Source organism: Balaenoptera musculus, chromosome 4 (assembly GCF_009873245.2).
Source record: "Balaenoptera musculus isolate JJ_BM4_2016_0621 chromosome 4, mBalMus1.pri.v3, whole genome shotgun sequence".
Lineage (NCBI taxonomy): Eukaryota > Metazoa > Chordata > Mammalia > Artiodactyla > Balaenopteridae > Balaenoptera > Balaenoptera musculus.
The window spans coordinates 24264850-24282882 of NC_045788.1; the positions used below are offsets into that span (position 1 = coordinate 24264850).

The 18033-nt window shown below is 39.0% G+C and overlaps 1 protein-coding gene across 3 annotated transcripts in view; it reads right to left on the reverse strand.

Moving 5' to 3' along the window:
- Positions 1–18033, reverse strand: part of SLC9A9 (solute carrier family 9 member A9) — a 541542-nt gene that overhangs the window by 334547 nt on the left and 188962 nt on the right. For all 3 annotated transcript variants that reach the window (XM_036851048.1, XM_036851049.1, XM_036851050.1), the window contains exon 6: positions 11406–11511. In XM_036851048.1, the coding sequence (XP_036706943.1) occupies positions 11406–11511 (106 nt within the window). The remainder of the gene's footprint in view (positions 1–11405; positions 11512–18033) is intronic.

The following is an 18033-nucleotide window of genomic DNA, read 5'->3' on the forward strand; positions in this document are numbered from 1 at the left end:
GACAATGAGAAAGATGAAGGACAGCCTCCAGAGAGAACATGACGAGTCCCACACTTGAGACACTAGAGGTACAAAGGATACAGCCTATAATCTTCAACAGAAAAATGGAGGGATGCCAGGGAAGATACTTTACCAGCTTCCTAATGTATAGAAATACCTCGTACAGTTTGAAATTATTAAAGACTATCTAAAGTTTCAGAGCAAGCGTAAATTGATTGCAGCATTTCCAAACCAAACTGAAAAAGATTATTTGTTGTCAGACTCTTGCACCATTTTGAGAAACATTTCGATAAATACGGCTCCTTGAGTGAAAATTGGATTGCTTTAAAACAGCTCTTTTGCTGTGTCTCCACTTCTTCTATATACCATCCATCATCTCTCAGTCCATTATCGTTCAATGTCCACTATCTCTGAATATTGTAGTGGATAATATAGTGCTTGTTTCTTCCATAATTTACCTCCCCCATTAATCATCATTATTGTTGTCACAGTCATTGCTTATTAGATTTATGATTGTTTCACCAATATCTTTGCTCACCACTCCTTGTCTTCCAAGTCTTTGTGAGCTCAGTTTCTTATTTCTATAACTGATTATCTATGAGTGGTAAACTCTATTTACCTGAAAATGTCTTTATTTCATTCTTTCCCTTGAATAGTATTTTAGTTGAATTTAGAACCTTGTTTGTAGGTTATTTTCCCTCATAACTTTGTACATATTATTCTACTGTCCAAATTGTTTTCCACTGTAAGTAATTCATCTTTCCTCTCTGGTTGCTTTTAAGATTTCCACTTTGTCTTTGATGATCTCATATTTCACTATAATATATTTGGATGTGGGTTAGTTTTAATTTTTCCAGCTCTGGACATAATATGATGTTTCAGTTTTTCTCTTCAACTCTGGAAAATTATCATCCATTATCTCTTCAAATATTGCCACAGATTAATTCTGCTCTGTATTCTGGGTCATTTGCAAACTTTATCTTCTGGTTAACCAGCTGCATTTAATAGGACATTTATCTCATCCGTTTAGTTTTTAATGTCGATATCTGCATTATTCTTTCCTAACTTGTTTTCTGTTCCTCCATTTATCTCTTTAGTCATTTTAATATGCTTATTTTATAATATATCTCAAGATTTTATAATATTTGTTTAGTTCCTTAGGGTGCTTGTTCTTCTGACTTACTTTTATCTCCTGACTTTTCTTCATAGTGGAGTTATTTCCTTTTGTGGCTTGTAAATTTTTATTGTGAATTTACTTTCAGGAAGGGTTGTTTTTTTTCTGTGGGATTTCCATGTGTCTGGGTTGAGATAGTATCACTTCAGAGAAGTTTAGCATATTTAGAAATAAGGAAAGGGAAATAATGCTGGGGCAGATGTTTCAATAGTCCTAAAATCTTTTAATCTTAATTCATTGGCTTGTATTTCCTACACACAACTTCCCAGGCCAGGGATTCTGATGCAAAATCCAGGTAAATGACAAGTTTCCTCACCATTTTTTAAGGCTGACGGACAGAGTCTGTGACGGAGGGACCACTTTGAGAATCCAGGCTTTATTCAAAGAGCTTTGCTCAAGTTTATCATCATGAGTGAGCCTACAAGAGAAAGGGCTCTGATTTCCACATGGAAATGGGACTCCAGCTCCAAAACCTCTGGGTTTATATCCTATACAAAATCATGCAGCTACTGACAGTGGTATCTTCCCACTCTTGCCTTGTACACCTGGGAATTTCCTTTTCTCTCCTTCAAATCAATTCTACATTTAGCAAAGACTGTTTGCCTTTTTAGATAAAACTTTTTTTTTTAACATCTTTATTGGAGTATAATTGCTCTACAATGGCGTGTTAGTTTCTGCTTTATAACAAAGTGAATCAGCTATACGTATACATATATCCCCATGTCTCCTCCCTATTGCGTCTCCCTCCCACCCTCCCTATCCCACCCCTCTAGGTGGTCACAAAGCACCGAGCTGATCTCCCTATGCTATGTGGCTGCTTCCCACTAGCTATCGGTTTTACATTTGGTAGTGTATACATGTCCTAGAGAAACGGAAATAAAAACAAAAATAGATAAAGCATTTTTTAAAGTTTGTAAAGGCATAGGGCCTATGTGCTTCATTTCAATTCATTATTTTCTGAACATTCCATTATTGTGAAATATGGTAGTTGTTGTTCTGGGATTAAACTTGACTTCCAATCACTTTCTTCTAATAATAGATTCCATGCCACTGGCCACAAGGATGGGGATATCATTCAGATCTGGCCAATCACCATGTTTAATTTCCATAGAGTACTATGTGATTGGCCTAGAGGTGATCTTCTGATACAAGTAGAGCCAATAGGAGTCCTTCTCTGTGGCTGATATGCAAATATTGGGAGAATTAAGTGTTATTTTGAACTAGAAAAATATAAGCCTGGAGATGCCATAAGTCACTCTCTCCTACTTCGTAGTCATCTATCTGTGCAATCATCTGTCTGTACTAGGAAAGAATGACACTAGCACTCAGAAGGAATCAGAGCCAAGAAAGAAAAAGAAAGAATAGACAACCACATTTGAATCCCTAAATCCTGGCATGCCCAGAGTCAGCCCAACTCGTGTTAAATAGGCCAGTGGATTCCTTTTGCTTAAGCTAACTTGAATTGGGTTTCTGGCACTTACATCTGACTTATACACCAATAAATTAAAGCATAAATGGAATTGAGATAAGAAACCATCAATATGGATTTCTTATTTTTTTCTTTTTTAAAAAATTTTAATTAATTTATTTATTAAGTTTATTGATTGATTTATTTATTTTTTGGCTGCATTGGGTCTTCATTGCTGCACACGGGCTTTTCTCTATTTATGGCGAGCGGGGGCTACTCTTCGTTGTGGTGCGTGGGCTTCTCATTGCGGTGGCTTCTCTGTTGTGGAGCACGGGCTCTAGGCGTGTGGGCTTCAGTAGTTGTGGCTCGCGGGCTCTAGAGCGCAGGCTCAGTAGTTGTGCACAGGCTTAGTTGCTCCGCAGCATGTGGGATCTTCCCCAACCAGGGCTCAAACCTGTGTCCCCTACATTGGCAGGTGGATTTTTAACTACTGCGCCACCAGGAAAGTCCCAATATGGATTTCTTTTATTTATTTATTTTTGGTAGTTCAGTCTGTAGTGCGTGGTTTGACATGAAGCAAAGCAAGTTCTGAGTTCCTGAGAAGCAGTGAGTAAACATCAGATCTAATCTGAGAGGCAAGGGATTGGAGTCACAGGATAAAGTCAATGTCAATTCCCAGTAATCTGAACAGGGACATTAAAAGATAGGGTAGGGGAGATGCCAGAGTCATAGCCAGGAAACAGGAACCAGGGATCAGGAATAAGGAAAAGCAAACAAGGCCGCAGCAGCAGGCACGGGTGTGGGCAGCAATCACTGGGCGTTCTGAGTTATGCTGGAGGTCAGCTGAGCTTTGCCTCCCAGTAGCTTCTTAAAGATGCCAGGACGCTGTCCCATTCCTGCTAGGTGGTGCCACCTGGTGTCCAAAAAATGAAGTTGGCATGGAATTGACTGTTAGGGCAAGGAGTCCTTAAGCAAAAAGGACCATAATTTTTTTTTTTTCTAATTATGTATCCCAGCAGTATCTAGACAGGCATCAAAATATATGTATTTTATGCTGATTATCAGTTTCCAAGGCAAATATCAAAGTGACTTACCCTTAGAAAGATGTGTCAAGATATAAGAAATTTGTTTTTAAGTTAAGCAGATTCATGAGAAATATTATACTTTCCGGTGGTAATAACAGTTTTGGTTCATTCTCATCAAAAGGAGACATCTCCTTATCACCTCTATGTTTACAGCTATGGGTAAAATGGGAGAAGAAGTAGCGCTAGTGAGGGTAACTAATAAGGCGTTTCATAGATTTAGAAGAAGCAGTATGAAGAATATTAAACATCCATCCTCTGGAATGGATTTTAATGAGAGGATTAGTAAGATGTCCCCACCTGTGTTTGAAAGGTTGAGAAACTTCCAGATAACTAGCTGCATGTCATGGCGGATGGAGTAAAGTATACCTTTCATTCAAGGAGCTTGTAATCTACTTAGAGATGATGGTACCAAGAGAAATAATAGATTTCCTTAATGATATATGTTTAGAGCCAATCCCTGCATAGCTATTTTCTGGGATAATTTATAGAGCAAGTTTTTGTTGCACATATTAAATCCTGCTTTAGCTACCGTTTGCCTCTTTCGGTGAAGAACTGTTGAGAGTAGGGGTGAGTGACTGTGTCCCTCCATCTACATTACCAACGCTCGGCATAGAGTCGGGCACATACAGGTCCTCAGTACATTTTTGTCAAATGGCTGGATGACATCTCAGGTTCCTGTTAGTCGCATGGTACTTGGAGTCTCACAGCCATCCCATTCATTTCCATGTTAAATTTCCCTTAAGATGCATGGACTATAAGAAATGTGGTCTTTCAAAATGTCAGTCACTCTTAAGTGCCAAGCATTCACCAGAATCACACTTGAAATGACATTTTCTAGTAAGAGCCTCTAAGCAGCATAACACTCTTATTTAAAAAGAGAGAATGGTGTGTCCATTTCTCCATCTCTTTCAATAATCTATATTAAATTTCCTTGTAAGCATTTGCTTGACAGAAAATAAAGGCACCTAGTATGTATTTATTATCATCCAAGAGCCAGCTGTTTAATGAGGTTCTTATTTTATCTCTAAGAAAATCTGGAGGCATTTGTATACTGTGGAATTATTTTACAAGAAGATGTTTCAGTACAGTACTGGCAATATTTCAGTTTTGCAGATAAATGGCTGAGAACAAATCATCATCCTCTTTCTTCTCTTTCATGGGTAGAAAAAAATTTCAAACTTAAACCTCTGTAGAATCTGCATTTAAATGAAGATTGCCAATTATCAAGTAGGTTAACAGGGGATTCTTTGGACCAGAGTCGATCATAAGTAGTTTAATCTATTTCCAATACATATATACAAGCAAATAGGAGAAAATAAAAATCACGTATGATCCCACCTAACGCTCTGATTTTGTATATAAATAATAATGTGTTCGAATTATATACCCACATGCATACACACACATGAATTTGGCTGTGATTTTTTTTTTAACCAAAATAGATCTTAGAGTATATACATCATTTAAAATTTTTCCTATTTTCTTAAAAGATATATTGTGAATATCTTTTAACATCAACACTCTTTTTCTATCATTTTTCAAATGTCTGCATAGGATTTCATGATCTTAATATATTATAACTTACTCAACCAACTAGTCACTTATGTACAACGTTTTGTTCAAATCAATGCATTCATCTTCATGGAGAAATTTCTGCGCATGCCCTTAACTGCTTCTTAGGATAAATTTCCAGAAATAAAATAAATGGATGATGGGGCTTCCCTGGCGGCGCAGTGGTTGAGAATCTGCCTGCTAATGCAGGGGACACGGGTTCGAGCCCTGGTCTGGGAGGATCCCACATGCCGCGGAGCAACTAGGCCCGTGAGCCACAATTACTGAGCCTGCGCGTCTGGAGCCTGTGCTGTGCAACAAGAGAGGCCGCGATAGTGAGAGGCCCGCGCACCGCGATGAAGAGTGGCCCCCGCTTGCCACAACTAGAGAAAGCCCTCGCACAGAAACGAAGACCCAACACAGCCATAAATAAATAAATAAATAAATAAATAAATAAATAAATAAATAAATAAATAAATAAAAAAGGCTTTGGTTGATGGGGAAAAAAAAATAAAATAAAATAAATGGATGAAAGGATTCACAAAATCTAATGACTGTAAATATCGCCAAATTGCCTCTGTAAAATTTCTACCACTTTTCTCTTTTTGCTCAGTAATGTGGGAGGGTTCCCATTTCCCCAAACTCCAATTTGCCCCAAGTTATGATTGTTCTTTTTTGAGTTCTGAAAATTTGAAGATTCGCTAGGCAAAAAATGATATGTAATTTGTTTTATTACTAGTGAAGGCGATCTTATTTAGTGGAGCATCAGCCATTTTTGTTTCTTCTCTTGTTCATTATTTATATCCTTTGTCCATTTTTCTATTATGCTTCCCTTTTCTTTATTGGTCTTTTATAACAGAAGTAATATCAGCAGCAAGTATCTAATGTTTATTGAGTGTTATGAGCCAGGCCCTGTTCCAGGAGCTTTATGTTTAATCCCACCCAATGAGATAAGTGCTGTTACCACCCCTATTTTATAAATGACACATCTGGTGCACAGAAAGTAATTTGCCTCAGGTAACATAACTAATATACATTTGGTATATTAAAAAGATTAACAATCATTATATATATTATAAAGACTGTTAACCTATCAATATGTGTGTTGAAACTGTTTTCCTTGGTTTATCCTTTGTCATTTAATTTTATTTGTAGTGAATTTTGCCTGCTAGGATTGCTTGACTCTATTCTCATCAAAAAAATTGGCTTTTATTTTGATATTTGATCACCTGAAGAATGTTTTATATAAACATAATTCAAACACATGCAAGCATTCAGACAGTATGAAAGGACACAAAGAGTTAAGTTATCGTTTCCCCCTTTGTCATGGTCCTACAATAGCAAAATTATCTCCTTTTAACCATTTATGGTTTTATTTCTTCCGATGGCTGCCCCATGACTCTAAATAATATGTATATGCTTCCATTTCTTGATTTATCAACTCCACACATATATATTGATTTCTTACTGTGAGAGATGTGACATTTTAGGTAACTTAGCCCTGCCTTTCTCTCTCTCCTCCTCCAATTACCTTCCACAAGTAATATCAATTTTGGTTGTGAGTACCTGTATAACTTTAAGTAATATACTTCAACCTCTAGTTCTTTAGACAGTGTACCTTAACTAAGTGGTTCATTCCTAATGGGGGAAATGACATGTAAAAATGGTTATTCTCTCTATTCCTTGGATCATAAAATGCCATATTTATGAAGGAATGCTTCACTAGAAGCAGGTCTATCTTTAGTCATAACAATGAAACCAGAGAGATCTGTGTAAGTACTATGAAAGATATTGATATACGTGACTATATAAATTATAATAAGTATATACATTTATAAGCATAGATTATGCAGATTATACAGATTATAGAGCTTTTCCAAATATATTGCTTTATTTATTGCCCAGAATAATTTTGTAACATATACAGAACAACTATTCTTATATATTATAGGTGAGGAAACAAGCATGAAGAGTTTATGGCCATATGAAGTCACTGTCGTGGTCTTTTAGGTTTTGTTTTGTTTTGGTTTGGTTCTGACCAGCGTCCACTTTTCCTTTTTTGTGGCAGTATTACTCTGAGCAATAATCCCATCTTTCCCCAGTCTCAGTTCATGTGCTTCTAAGTAAAACCAATTATTGCCCTGAATTCATGAAAAATGTGACTTAGACCTGAGACAGTAAATGAAGCACATTTCCCTGGCCACAAGTGGGTCTGGAATGGCATCAGAATCTATAAGGTGTACTAAGATTTATGTTGGGAATAATGGGACAAAGATTCTTGCTCTATCCTCCTGAAGAAAGATGCAGCTCTGGGACTCGCTGACAGCTATCTAGTGACCGGGTGAGGGAGATAACCCTGAAGAAGCTGAGCGACGTGAGAGCTCAGCTCATTTCACTGGATCCTTTCCTGAGCCATTTCTACTCCTGCAGTTCAGTTACATCAGCCAACACAGACTCCCCTTGTGTTTATTCCCGTTTGGGTTGATTTCATGTCAACTGTAATAATTGTACAGTTAATTCGTGACAATCCTGACACCACCACTTTTGACTTAAATCTAGGGCTCTTTCTACCCTACCATGGTGCCTCTGAAAGTAATGTCTTTGTTCAGGATTCAAAAACACACACCTTTCAAGATGTCTTCATTATATCTTTTGCCTTCCTTCACAGTCTATTACACAATCTTTAGAAATGCAAATCCATCACATGGAATTCATATTCATTCATGAGCCAATACGCATACGTATTTCGGTATGACATTCCCTATATACTTGAAATAATAGCATGGATCAGAGAAAAGCTAATTTCAAAACTTTTTGTTAAATAAAGTTACTTTTATCTTAAGATAATTCTGGATCATTTTAAGCGTTAGGGACACCACCCACCACGTGCCGCTGTGTACAAGAGTTGTGGTCATCAAATTCAATTATAAATTAGTTGTCTGAAATTCAGAGCACATTTAACCTAAGAAAAAGTATTATAATTAGTTACTCGCTTCTTAGATTAGCACAGAAAAGCTGATTTAATCTAAAATGTGGCTAAATTACTTTGTATTTGAATGAGAAATACTAGAGCACATTACTGTCAAAAAACTAAGAATAAAACTTTTTTAAATACTAAGAGGATGGTTCTTAAGCAAGGAGATTTGCTTGTAGAAGATGGAAAGACAAATGAAAGTGTGTGGCTATTCCAAAGAGGCTCTGGAGTCACTGCCAAGGTCATAGTGGCTGATGATTTAGGTCATTTACTGTACTTGATTTCACATCAAAATGTGTCTTTTCCTTTCCATGGTACAATAAAAGCTCTACCTCTATTCTTGAACTTCAAAACCACACAAAGATGGAACTGAGAAAGGGAAAATACAAAGGAGGTTTTCATTTGCTCTTTTAATGCACGTTTCAAGTGCAAAGTCTCCATCTTCAGAAAGTTACTATCTAGAAAAGCAAAGATACGTGTAAACCCAAGATTGCACGGCTGAGCTGGCAAGGAATCGATGGAGGCACATACAGAGGTGGAGGAGGGACTTAGCATGTGGGTTAGTGGTTCCGAAAGGAGGAGACTGAGGTACAGGGTGAAAGACTTGATGGGGCAGAAGCAGGAGCTGGGAAGAGAGAGCTTTGCGCCTGTGAAGAAAGGCGTGAGGCTACAAGCCAGAGAGATGTGTCTGGCTACTCTGCGAAGTTAGAGTGAAGGGAGAGAAAAATGGAGAGACAAATGTTTGAACTCCTGGTCTGAAAGTATTGGAAAACTGTTAAATAGGGTTCTTCCATGGGAACTAGAAGATAGTTGGAAGACAGAGGGTGGGGATGCAGCATTAAAGGAGAGGGAATGTGTGTGTAAGTAGATGTATAAAAAGAGATTGTCGCATCGCACAGGGAGATCAGCTCGGTGCTTTGTGACCACCTAGAGGGGTGGGATAGGGAGTGTGGGAGGGAGACGTAAAAGGGAGGAGATATGGGGATACATGTATATGTATAGCTGATTCACTTTGTTATACAGCAGAAGCTAACACACTATTGTAAAGCAATTATACTCCAATAAAGATGTTAAAAAAAAAAAGAGATTGTCATATGTGCTGTAAACTAAGTTTAAGAAGCGAGTGAGAAAAGTGAAGAGTAAAACACATGGAGGATTGTGTAAGGTGAAAGAAGAAGTGGTCAACAGACGTCACAGGCGGACAGAGAGTGTAGACCCAGGGTAACCTAGTTACAGGAGGCCCTCCGTATTCGCGGGTTCCTCATTGAACAATCCGAGGTTAGTTAGTTGACTCAGCAGACATGGAGCCCACGGATAGAGAGGGCTGACTGTACTATGCCATTTCATATAAGGGACTTGAGCACCTGTGGATTTTGGTATCCACAGGGGGCCTGGAACCCATTCCCTGTGGAGACAGAGGGACAGCTGTACATTAACGCTAAGTAGAGCTCCTGGAAGAGGCTGGTGGAGTCCAAATGCACCAGGTGGAAGAACGAGCTTGCAGGTGTGAATGTGTGGAACTTTCCGTGTCAAGTATTCCTAATTTAGAATTATCTTTATTTTAAAGTTGAAACTCACTGGGGTCACTCTGCACAATACCTGAAATGCCAAAGCTGGGAAGCACAAGATTTCAGCTAGACTGGCAAGTGTCTGGTGCCTAGAAAGGAAAGGACCTTGCCATGGTGGGAAACACATTTTCTTAAAACATGCAACGCACGGGTAGGGGAGTAGAAAAGGCGCTACCAGTAATAACCACATACTGACCCGAGGAGATCTTAAATGGACTGTTTCAAATGCCCCCCAGGCTTGTGCTCAACAGTGTCAACATTCATCCTTGGAGTCTGCATTTTTAATGGAAAACCACTGTGCATGGTAGTGCTGAAAGCAGAAAGGCCAAACCTTTCCTTGGCTGTAGCTGCATGATTCTTTCCCAAGGCTCATTTGTGCTTTAGTCGTTTTGCTTTGCTTGGCCTTTTTACAACATGGCAGCTCAGGAAGTGAAGATGAGGGACTCAGCAGATTTTTAAAAATTTTTCCTCCAAACGTTCCTTTAATACTAGTATATCTTGGACAAAGATCCCTGATGTTTTAATTAATTGTTCTTGGTGTTTCTTTAAAAGCATCCCTTGGCATTTGTGAATCTGCCATGGCTTTTGCTCTTAATTTGCACTCACTGGTATTTTCCTTTAATGCAGGAGAGGCACTTCTCAGTAGCCAGGTAAAATATAAGTTTTTTTGGAGACTCTTTCTTGAAAGTTGCTGAATTCAGTGGTAACTTTGGGGTGGCAGCCTTAAGAAATGTCAGCTGGCAGAAAAAAAGAATAGTGCGGCTCTGTTGCTTCTTACTCCCCTCTGGGCGATCTGACTTTTAAAAATCCTTTGTTACTTTGCGATACATTTTCAAATGCATTTGAAGTAATTAACACCCTGAATTGAATCTTGTTGTCACATTTAATTATTAGATAGCTACCTTCCTTTAGGGTATTTGACTGTTGCCCAAAATGTTGGTTTTAATCTAAAACCAAGAAGAGACCTCTGACATAGTGAAAGCCACCAAAGTGTCACTTATTAAATATAAATGGTAAGCATCTAAAGGGGAGGTGAAGAAAGAGCACTAGTTCTCATCTTGAAAAGAAAATTCTTCCAGGATGAAGGGAAAATTACATTAACTCTTAGCAGACGAAGCTCCATCATTTTTACTTGTCACGTGATGATTTTAAACTGTGTGTGTTCCTAAAACGTGTTACATTTGCACTGATAAATAAAGAATATTCCGACTCTCAACTTCTATCTCCAATTTGCCAAAACTAGTATAAATACAACGGTTTCTATTAGTCTATTATCTGGAAAGTGACTTAAGGAAAAAATTAAATGATATTGATTTGAAATGAAGAAAGCTTATTTATGTGCATTTTAGGACGCCTAAGTGAATCAGCTAAATACATACACCGAGAAAAAAAAATGTTACCCTTTGAGTAGTATCTTGTAATAAGCTGGAAACATGAAGCTTATTAATGGTGTTAGAAATTAAGTAGCTAATGAAATGTTCCTATTCTTGGAGCTCTTCTGTGATAATAATTCCTTAAAAGTTAGAAATTGACTGTATCTCTATGACATAACAGAGAAGATACTATTAAAGCCACTAGGAATTATCACCAAGTAGAAGCATATTTTACATGGTCAAAGAAGCACAGGCCAAGTTCTGGTACTTACTATGTAAGGACTATGGCAACTGCATCATTCAACACACTCTCCCCAAACAAGAGTGTGTACAGGTCAGGGTCGACATGCAGTTCATGGAAAATGGCCAACACCGTCACTAGGGAAGACACACAGATATGCAGAGTTAGCTGGGACGTAGCCATGGACTTGTCCTTGGTTGTGGTCACCTGTATAAAGCACTCATTAAATGTTCATCTTCTTAAATCCATCACTATACACGCACCGAACCTTTAATCAAAAAACAAACTGACTGTTCACTCCCCTGCTTAGAGATTTCTCTGGGCTCCCCACTGCTTACAGAGAAAGTCTGAGCTCCTTGGTACAAGTCTTCTATAATCTTCACACTCTTTACCTTCCAGCATCTCTGTCTGCACCACTCCCACCCCCCAACCACCCTTTGCTGCTCCCTCAAGCCACAAGGAACTTGCCATAATTTCCCAAACATGTGTCATTTTTTAATTACCTTGGCATTTTGATTCACTTTACTAGAGCAGCTATTTGTTTCCCATCCAAGTGCCACTGTTCCCCTCCTTCCTTAAATACGTAAACACAGACACACACACATGCACACACACACACACTTCTTGCTCCAAAAAAACCCAAAACAAAACAAAACAAAAAACCTTTATTCAATCTTTGAAAGCCTTTCAAATTTCCCCTCCACCCCCCTGATCCCTCAGCAAAGACCTGGGTCACTCCTTTTTGATCCCAGAATTTGGGATCGCAGAACATATCACAGAAGAGACTGTGAGCTCTTGGCAAACGCTCAATAAATGTTTGATGCGTGAACGACTAAGTGAAGGAATGAATGAATGTTGTTGCAGCGACTTATTCCTGTGAAGGGAGAGGTAGTCGGCACCTGGTTCCCATTCTCTCGAGATCACACCCATCTATAAAGATGGACTCAATGCTCCTAAAAGCAAGACCTGAGGATTCATTTTTGGCAGCCTGCTGCATGGCTACTATATACCGCATGTCTGTATGGAGGCTTCGGGAGTACACCAGGCAGTAAGTAATCACACACTGATTAGCTGTGGCCATCAAAACTATTCAGTGTCTTGATACTTGAAACAGTCATGCAAAGTGTGAACAGTAATCATCAGGAAAATGATCCATTGAGTTGACTGCCAAAGGGGAAAAGAGGGTGGTTGAACATGACACTGATGGTAAATTTTTGAGGCAGGGTGGGCATTTTCATTTCTGCTCTTTCTTTTCCTATTTCATGGGCCGTGAGGTTAGTAACTGTGTTGTATAAAAAGAGTGCTGGGGGGATAAAAAGCTGAGTTGGACTGTTTTGTAAGTAGAATCAAGAAGTTTGGCACTTGTCCTGCCATAATGGAAGGGTTTTAGTCAGACAGTGACACAATCTGATTTAAACTTTGGAAATTAAGTTCAGGCAGCAGGGCAGAGGGCAGAATGGACATGTGGCTAGAAGCTTTCCCAAATGTTCTGGCAAGAGATGAGTTGTACCAAGACAGGAAGAGTCCTAGATTCAGTCTCCTAAACTCTTTCACATCCTGCTCTGCCCTGAACATCCACCACCCTGGGTTCTCATAGGTCAATGACCACCGTGCTTTGTACTTTACTTACTCGTTGGCTCTCATCTTCCCTCTGTGTCACTAGCCCTTAGCACGGTGCTAGAATATAGCAAGCCTTTAGTGAGTGAATGAATAAAAGATAATGTCAGGGAGGATAGAGCAGAGGTGACAATACCCACAAGATATTTGGGATGGAGAATTGGTGGGTCTTGGTGCTTGAGAGACAGCAAGGAGTGATCTTGGTTTCAACCCTGGGCAGTTGGTAGATGGGCTGCATAAGAGAAATTAGTTTGTAGACAGGGGCATTTTGTAAGTTTGGTTTTTGACATGTTGACTTAAATAGCCAGGTAGAATTTCCAATTTCAATAAGAAAGCTGGAAATAAAAGGCTGTAAGCTGAGTTGGACAGAGTTAAAGCAGAAGAAAGATTTTAAGTGTTGTAAGCATGTAGATGGAACATAAAGCCACAGGAGTGGCTGAGATTGCCTGGGCAAAGTATATAGAAAGAGAAGAGAGTTCATGAGAGATCCTTGGGGAACACTTACAGCTAAGGGGTACGTGGAGAAAAAGGAGCATGAAATATATGCGTGGGATATTTGCCAAACCTGACCCTAAGCATGAACAAGTTGGCTGAAAACCATATTCATCATGCATAGAGTTTTATTTATTAAAATTATCCTAGGGAAAGGAGTATTGAAGTCAACAACTAGCTTTGAGGTAAAGAGACAACAGATATAAAATGTCATGAATTGGCATGACAATTAGCTGGCTCCCATTTTACTAGGCATAGAGTCAATTTCATTATTCTAGCTGAGTAGATCCTTAATCACGATAGGCAGAATGGCGGAGATGTCCTCTCTACTAGCATGTAGCTGTTCACATTTGCCACCACTCTTAGCCTTTGCAGGCGGTCGTAGGAGGGGCTAACAATTACCTCTGCTAAGTAACCTCTGTCTCCTGGTAGGTTAGTCAAGACCCAGCATCTAATCAAAACAAAGAGACTTCCATTGGGGGTTTTAATTAGCAACATTTTCCTTTTGCTAGGATTTTGTGGAATAAAAGTAATTTTTAAATTAGAAAATTCTATCATGGAAGCTCTATCGAACATCGGCTGTTGTTTTATTGTGATTGTTGATTTTCCAAGCTTTGAAGATGACTTGCAGCTTGTCTGCACTCCCAGACACACAGGTTTCCTGGGCTCACGAATAGGGATGTAAGGCCCAGGGTTTCTCTCCCCACATCCCCAGTTACGAAGTCCACCCTGGGCTGGGATGGACTCTGCACCTTTCCAGTGAGAGCTCTGGGCCTTAGGAGGGAAAGGCTTGTAATTGAATATACAGTTTTGTTCAAAACTGTTCTGACATTCCCACAATTCCTTTTGCACAAAGAACTGAACTCCACTTCATAAACGTTATCCCACACAAGACAGAAAGCTATTACTTTGTGCATTCCTATTTACCCTGTGAAGAAATGGAACAGCTTGGAAATAGAGCCAGGCAGTGTGTCCTACAAGAGGGAGTATTTACTGGGACCACAAATGAGTTGAATAGGTGAGTCAGGAAATTAGCCGCCCACTCTCGCTGCTAAGCTTAGAGCTTTTAAAAAACACATTTAATTAGCTCACTGGCAGGGCTCAATCTCACACACAATGTCCAAGACTCTGTGGCACCTTCCCAGGAGAGAAGCTCTTGGAACAGCTGTGGACATGCTCACACCAGCTCTGCCCACGCGTTGCTGGGTTTGTAAGGACAACCTAGGTCCGAGGCTGGGCTGAAAAGCAATGCCTAGTTAGATGAGCCTTCTTGTGACAGTATGAGGAGAACATTCTAGACCCCATGTGGATAAGAAGGGGAGAAGACACAATCCAATTTCTTAAGCCTCTGATTTTATCAGGGGGTTTAGTCATATTTGCCTTTGTCATGCTATGGTTGTACTCATCGCTTAGTGGTGGGTTGAAAGCTCCGCTTGGGGCTCGGGGCCCCTCCCCAACACATCCTCTTTCTACTTGACTTTTTAGCTGGAGAAATATCAGCTTTGTCTCCCAAATTGGTAGTAAGGAATGCAAGCATACATAACTTTATGCTCAAACACACATACACACACACACAAACACACACAACTACCCCCAGGTAAGAGCAGTGGATGGTTGAGAAATGCCACTGACTCACTGGAGATATCTGAGAAAATAGTTTCAGCAATCAAACAGCGAGGGGTCTTGGGGGAATGAACGAGGCAGTGGTGTGGATGGCACTTCTGAGAAGCTGGTGATAAAGGGAAGCCCATGGAGCAGAAAGCCAAGCGAGGCTTTCTCTTCCATTTCTAAATCACAGATTGAGAAGAATAAGCGGAAAGAGAAGTTGAAGAGGGAGGAAAAAGAGGGGAACCCCTTTAAAGCACTGAAACTATTTTCTCATCTCAAATGTAATAACCATACCTGGAGATAAAAATTCAGATAATGACTGGCTGACCCCATCAGTACCTCAATGTGCTGACTCTTAAATGATGTTTTGCTTTTTTTTTTTTTACTGCTAGCTTTTGAACTGACCTCTTTCCTAATGCTCTTTCAGTCACTTTTAAGTCTTTAGGGTGATTTAGTGACAGTCCCTTCCCTAGAATCTCCATTAGCAGCTCTCTGACCCATATTTTCTTGGTGTTTTACAAGGAATTTAAATTTCAAATGATATGGGTCTATGGACAACATCACACAATAGTTCCTACCCCTGTTGCTCTAAGTCATCACTGAGCCTTGTCAAAATGCTGACTTTCCCTGGAGAGTGCTCTCTGTGGTTTTCTGTGCAAATCAGTATGTATGACACTTGTCCCTGACACATGGAGAATCAAAAATGTCTCTGGCTTGTGCAGCTGAACCATGTCAGGCCTGACAGGTGGAGAACCCTGGTAGTCTCAAAAATAAGGTAGCATTTTTGCATTTCCACAAGTGATTATTGGGAAAATGTGGGATTTTTTTTTTACTCCTGTAATTATAACAGAAGAAATTCTCCTGTAACTCTTCCCACTTTTCTGAAATACTATACAGAGTGAGATTTCAAGGAGAGGCTTCCAAAAAAGCTGAGGCATCCTAGGCTCGAATACTGGAATTATTTTGAGCCTAAACCTTCTCACTGAAGCCTTGGCAGCAGAATCAGTGCATGTACTGGTTTTGCCAGTCAAGCTTTGCTAATCATATCCTAGAATTACAACTAGAAAACCTAACCCTTCTGAAATAAGTCAGAGAAACTATGCCAGATCTAGAAAGCTAACCACTAGATTTACTTCTTTGAGGTTATTCTAAATCAGAAGTTACACAAATCATCATGGATGATTTAACCCTAAAACACTGCAATTTTATTTTGGCCATCAATATGATATGTTATTTTGGCACCAAGTTAGTTGTGAAGAAAATACCATATGCAAGCACACTATTGCAGCCCTCTTCACCAGGGATTCTTGGGAGAAACAAGTCCTAATGCCCCAAGGCAATGGTTTCAAAGTATGGTCCAGGGTCCTTTGGGAGTTCCTGAGACCTATCCAGGAAGATCCCCAAGGTCAAAACCATTTTCAGAATAATATGACAATGTCACTTGAGTTTTTCATTCTTATTATGTCATCTGTGTACGGTGGAAATTTCCAGAAGCTGTATGATGTGTGCGAGTGCAATTGAATGCAGAAACAGATGTGAGAATCCAGCTGTCTTCTACTACACCACACGTTAAGGAGATTTGAAAAGATGTAAAACAATGTCACTCTTCTCAGTAAATTTTTTTGTTTTGGAAATAAATTTATTTTTATAAAAATATGTCATTTAGCTTATAAATGGTTTATGATGGCTATTTTAAATAGATCAATGAAAATATGTTAAAAAAATTTAAAGTTCTAACATGGCAAGAATTGATAGATGTAACACCCATAAACAAAAAGCTCCTTGAGGTCTTTCCTAATTTTAAAGAACTGTAAAGTGGTTGTGACACCAAAAAGCTTGAGAACCATTGTCCAAAGGCATTTGTTGTATGTAATGAATTAATTTACATCCTATGCAGCCAGAATGATACTGGCTAAGCATCATCTTTGAGAGAAATGAGAAAATAGTTGCTCAAATCATTTTCTGTAGAATTTAACTCTCTTGTTGGATTCCTGTTGAGAAAGCCTTCCTAGATCTTAATATCTTTTGCCACACTATAACCAGCTGATTCTTCTGGCATATATGTAGAGGATTTCTAAAACTCCCACATGAGGAAAATTATTCCTTTCATATTAATTCCACTGGCACATTTCTGGAATCACAGTTCTGTCATGAGTGTTTCTGTTTGTTCAAGTCCGTTTTTGGAACGTAAGTGCTTTGTGGACAGAGATTATTTCTTCAATATATGAATAATAAAAACACTGACAATCATACGTCCTTTCCTTGACTTCAAACATGGCTGAATGTTGTTCCAGAATAATCTACTTCCTCTTTTGCTTTAAAACCAGGAGTACAGTCCTTAGCAGTTACTGAGAATATAAAAAGGTAATCAGAAGATCACAAGGTTTGGTATTAAGAAAAAAAAGATATTTAAAGATTAGGAAGGGAGAAACCTGAGAATAAATACAGGGGTCGGGGGGATGTTTCCCAGATTCCGTATTTGGGAACTTATGGGCTGAAATCTGTTGGCACTTTAGCTGGTGCTTTAAAATTTTTCCCAAAGGTACCTGCAACAGAAATATTCTAAATTTAACATTAGCACAGAACATAAACATTTAAAATAAGACCCAGTTTTCTCACCAATGGGGTTTAATGAGCCATGGTGCAGTTTAATGGGAAATCTTTGCAGTATGCTCAATATCTGAGTGAAGATGACTCACCCTGTCATCAACAAGCGTTCTCCAATCAGGATTACGACAAGCATTTTGCCATTTTAAAAATGAACATAGTAGGCAAGGGTTTGCCTACAAATCATGAAATAAATTCAGAGAAAAGCTCAGTGGAGCCATAAAGCAGACAAAGCTTGGATGGGTCATCAATGGAAGGTAAAAATATCACTGTGACCCATTAAATGTAACAATTGTAGGAAAAAAGATGGTAGTGTTAGTCATGATCATAATATA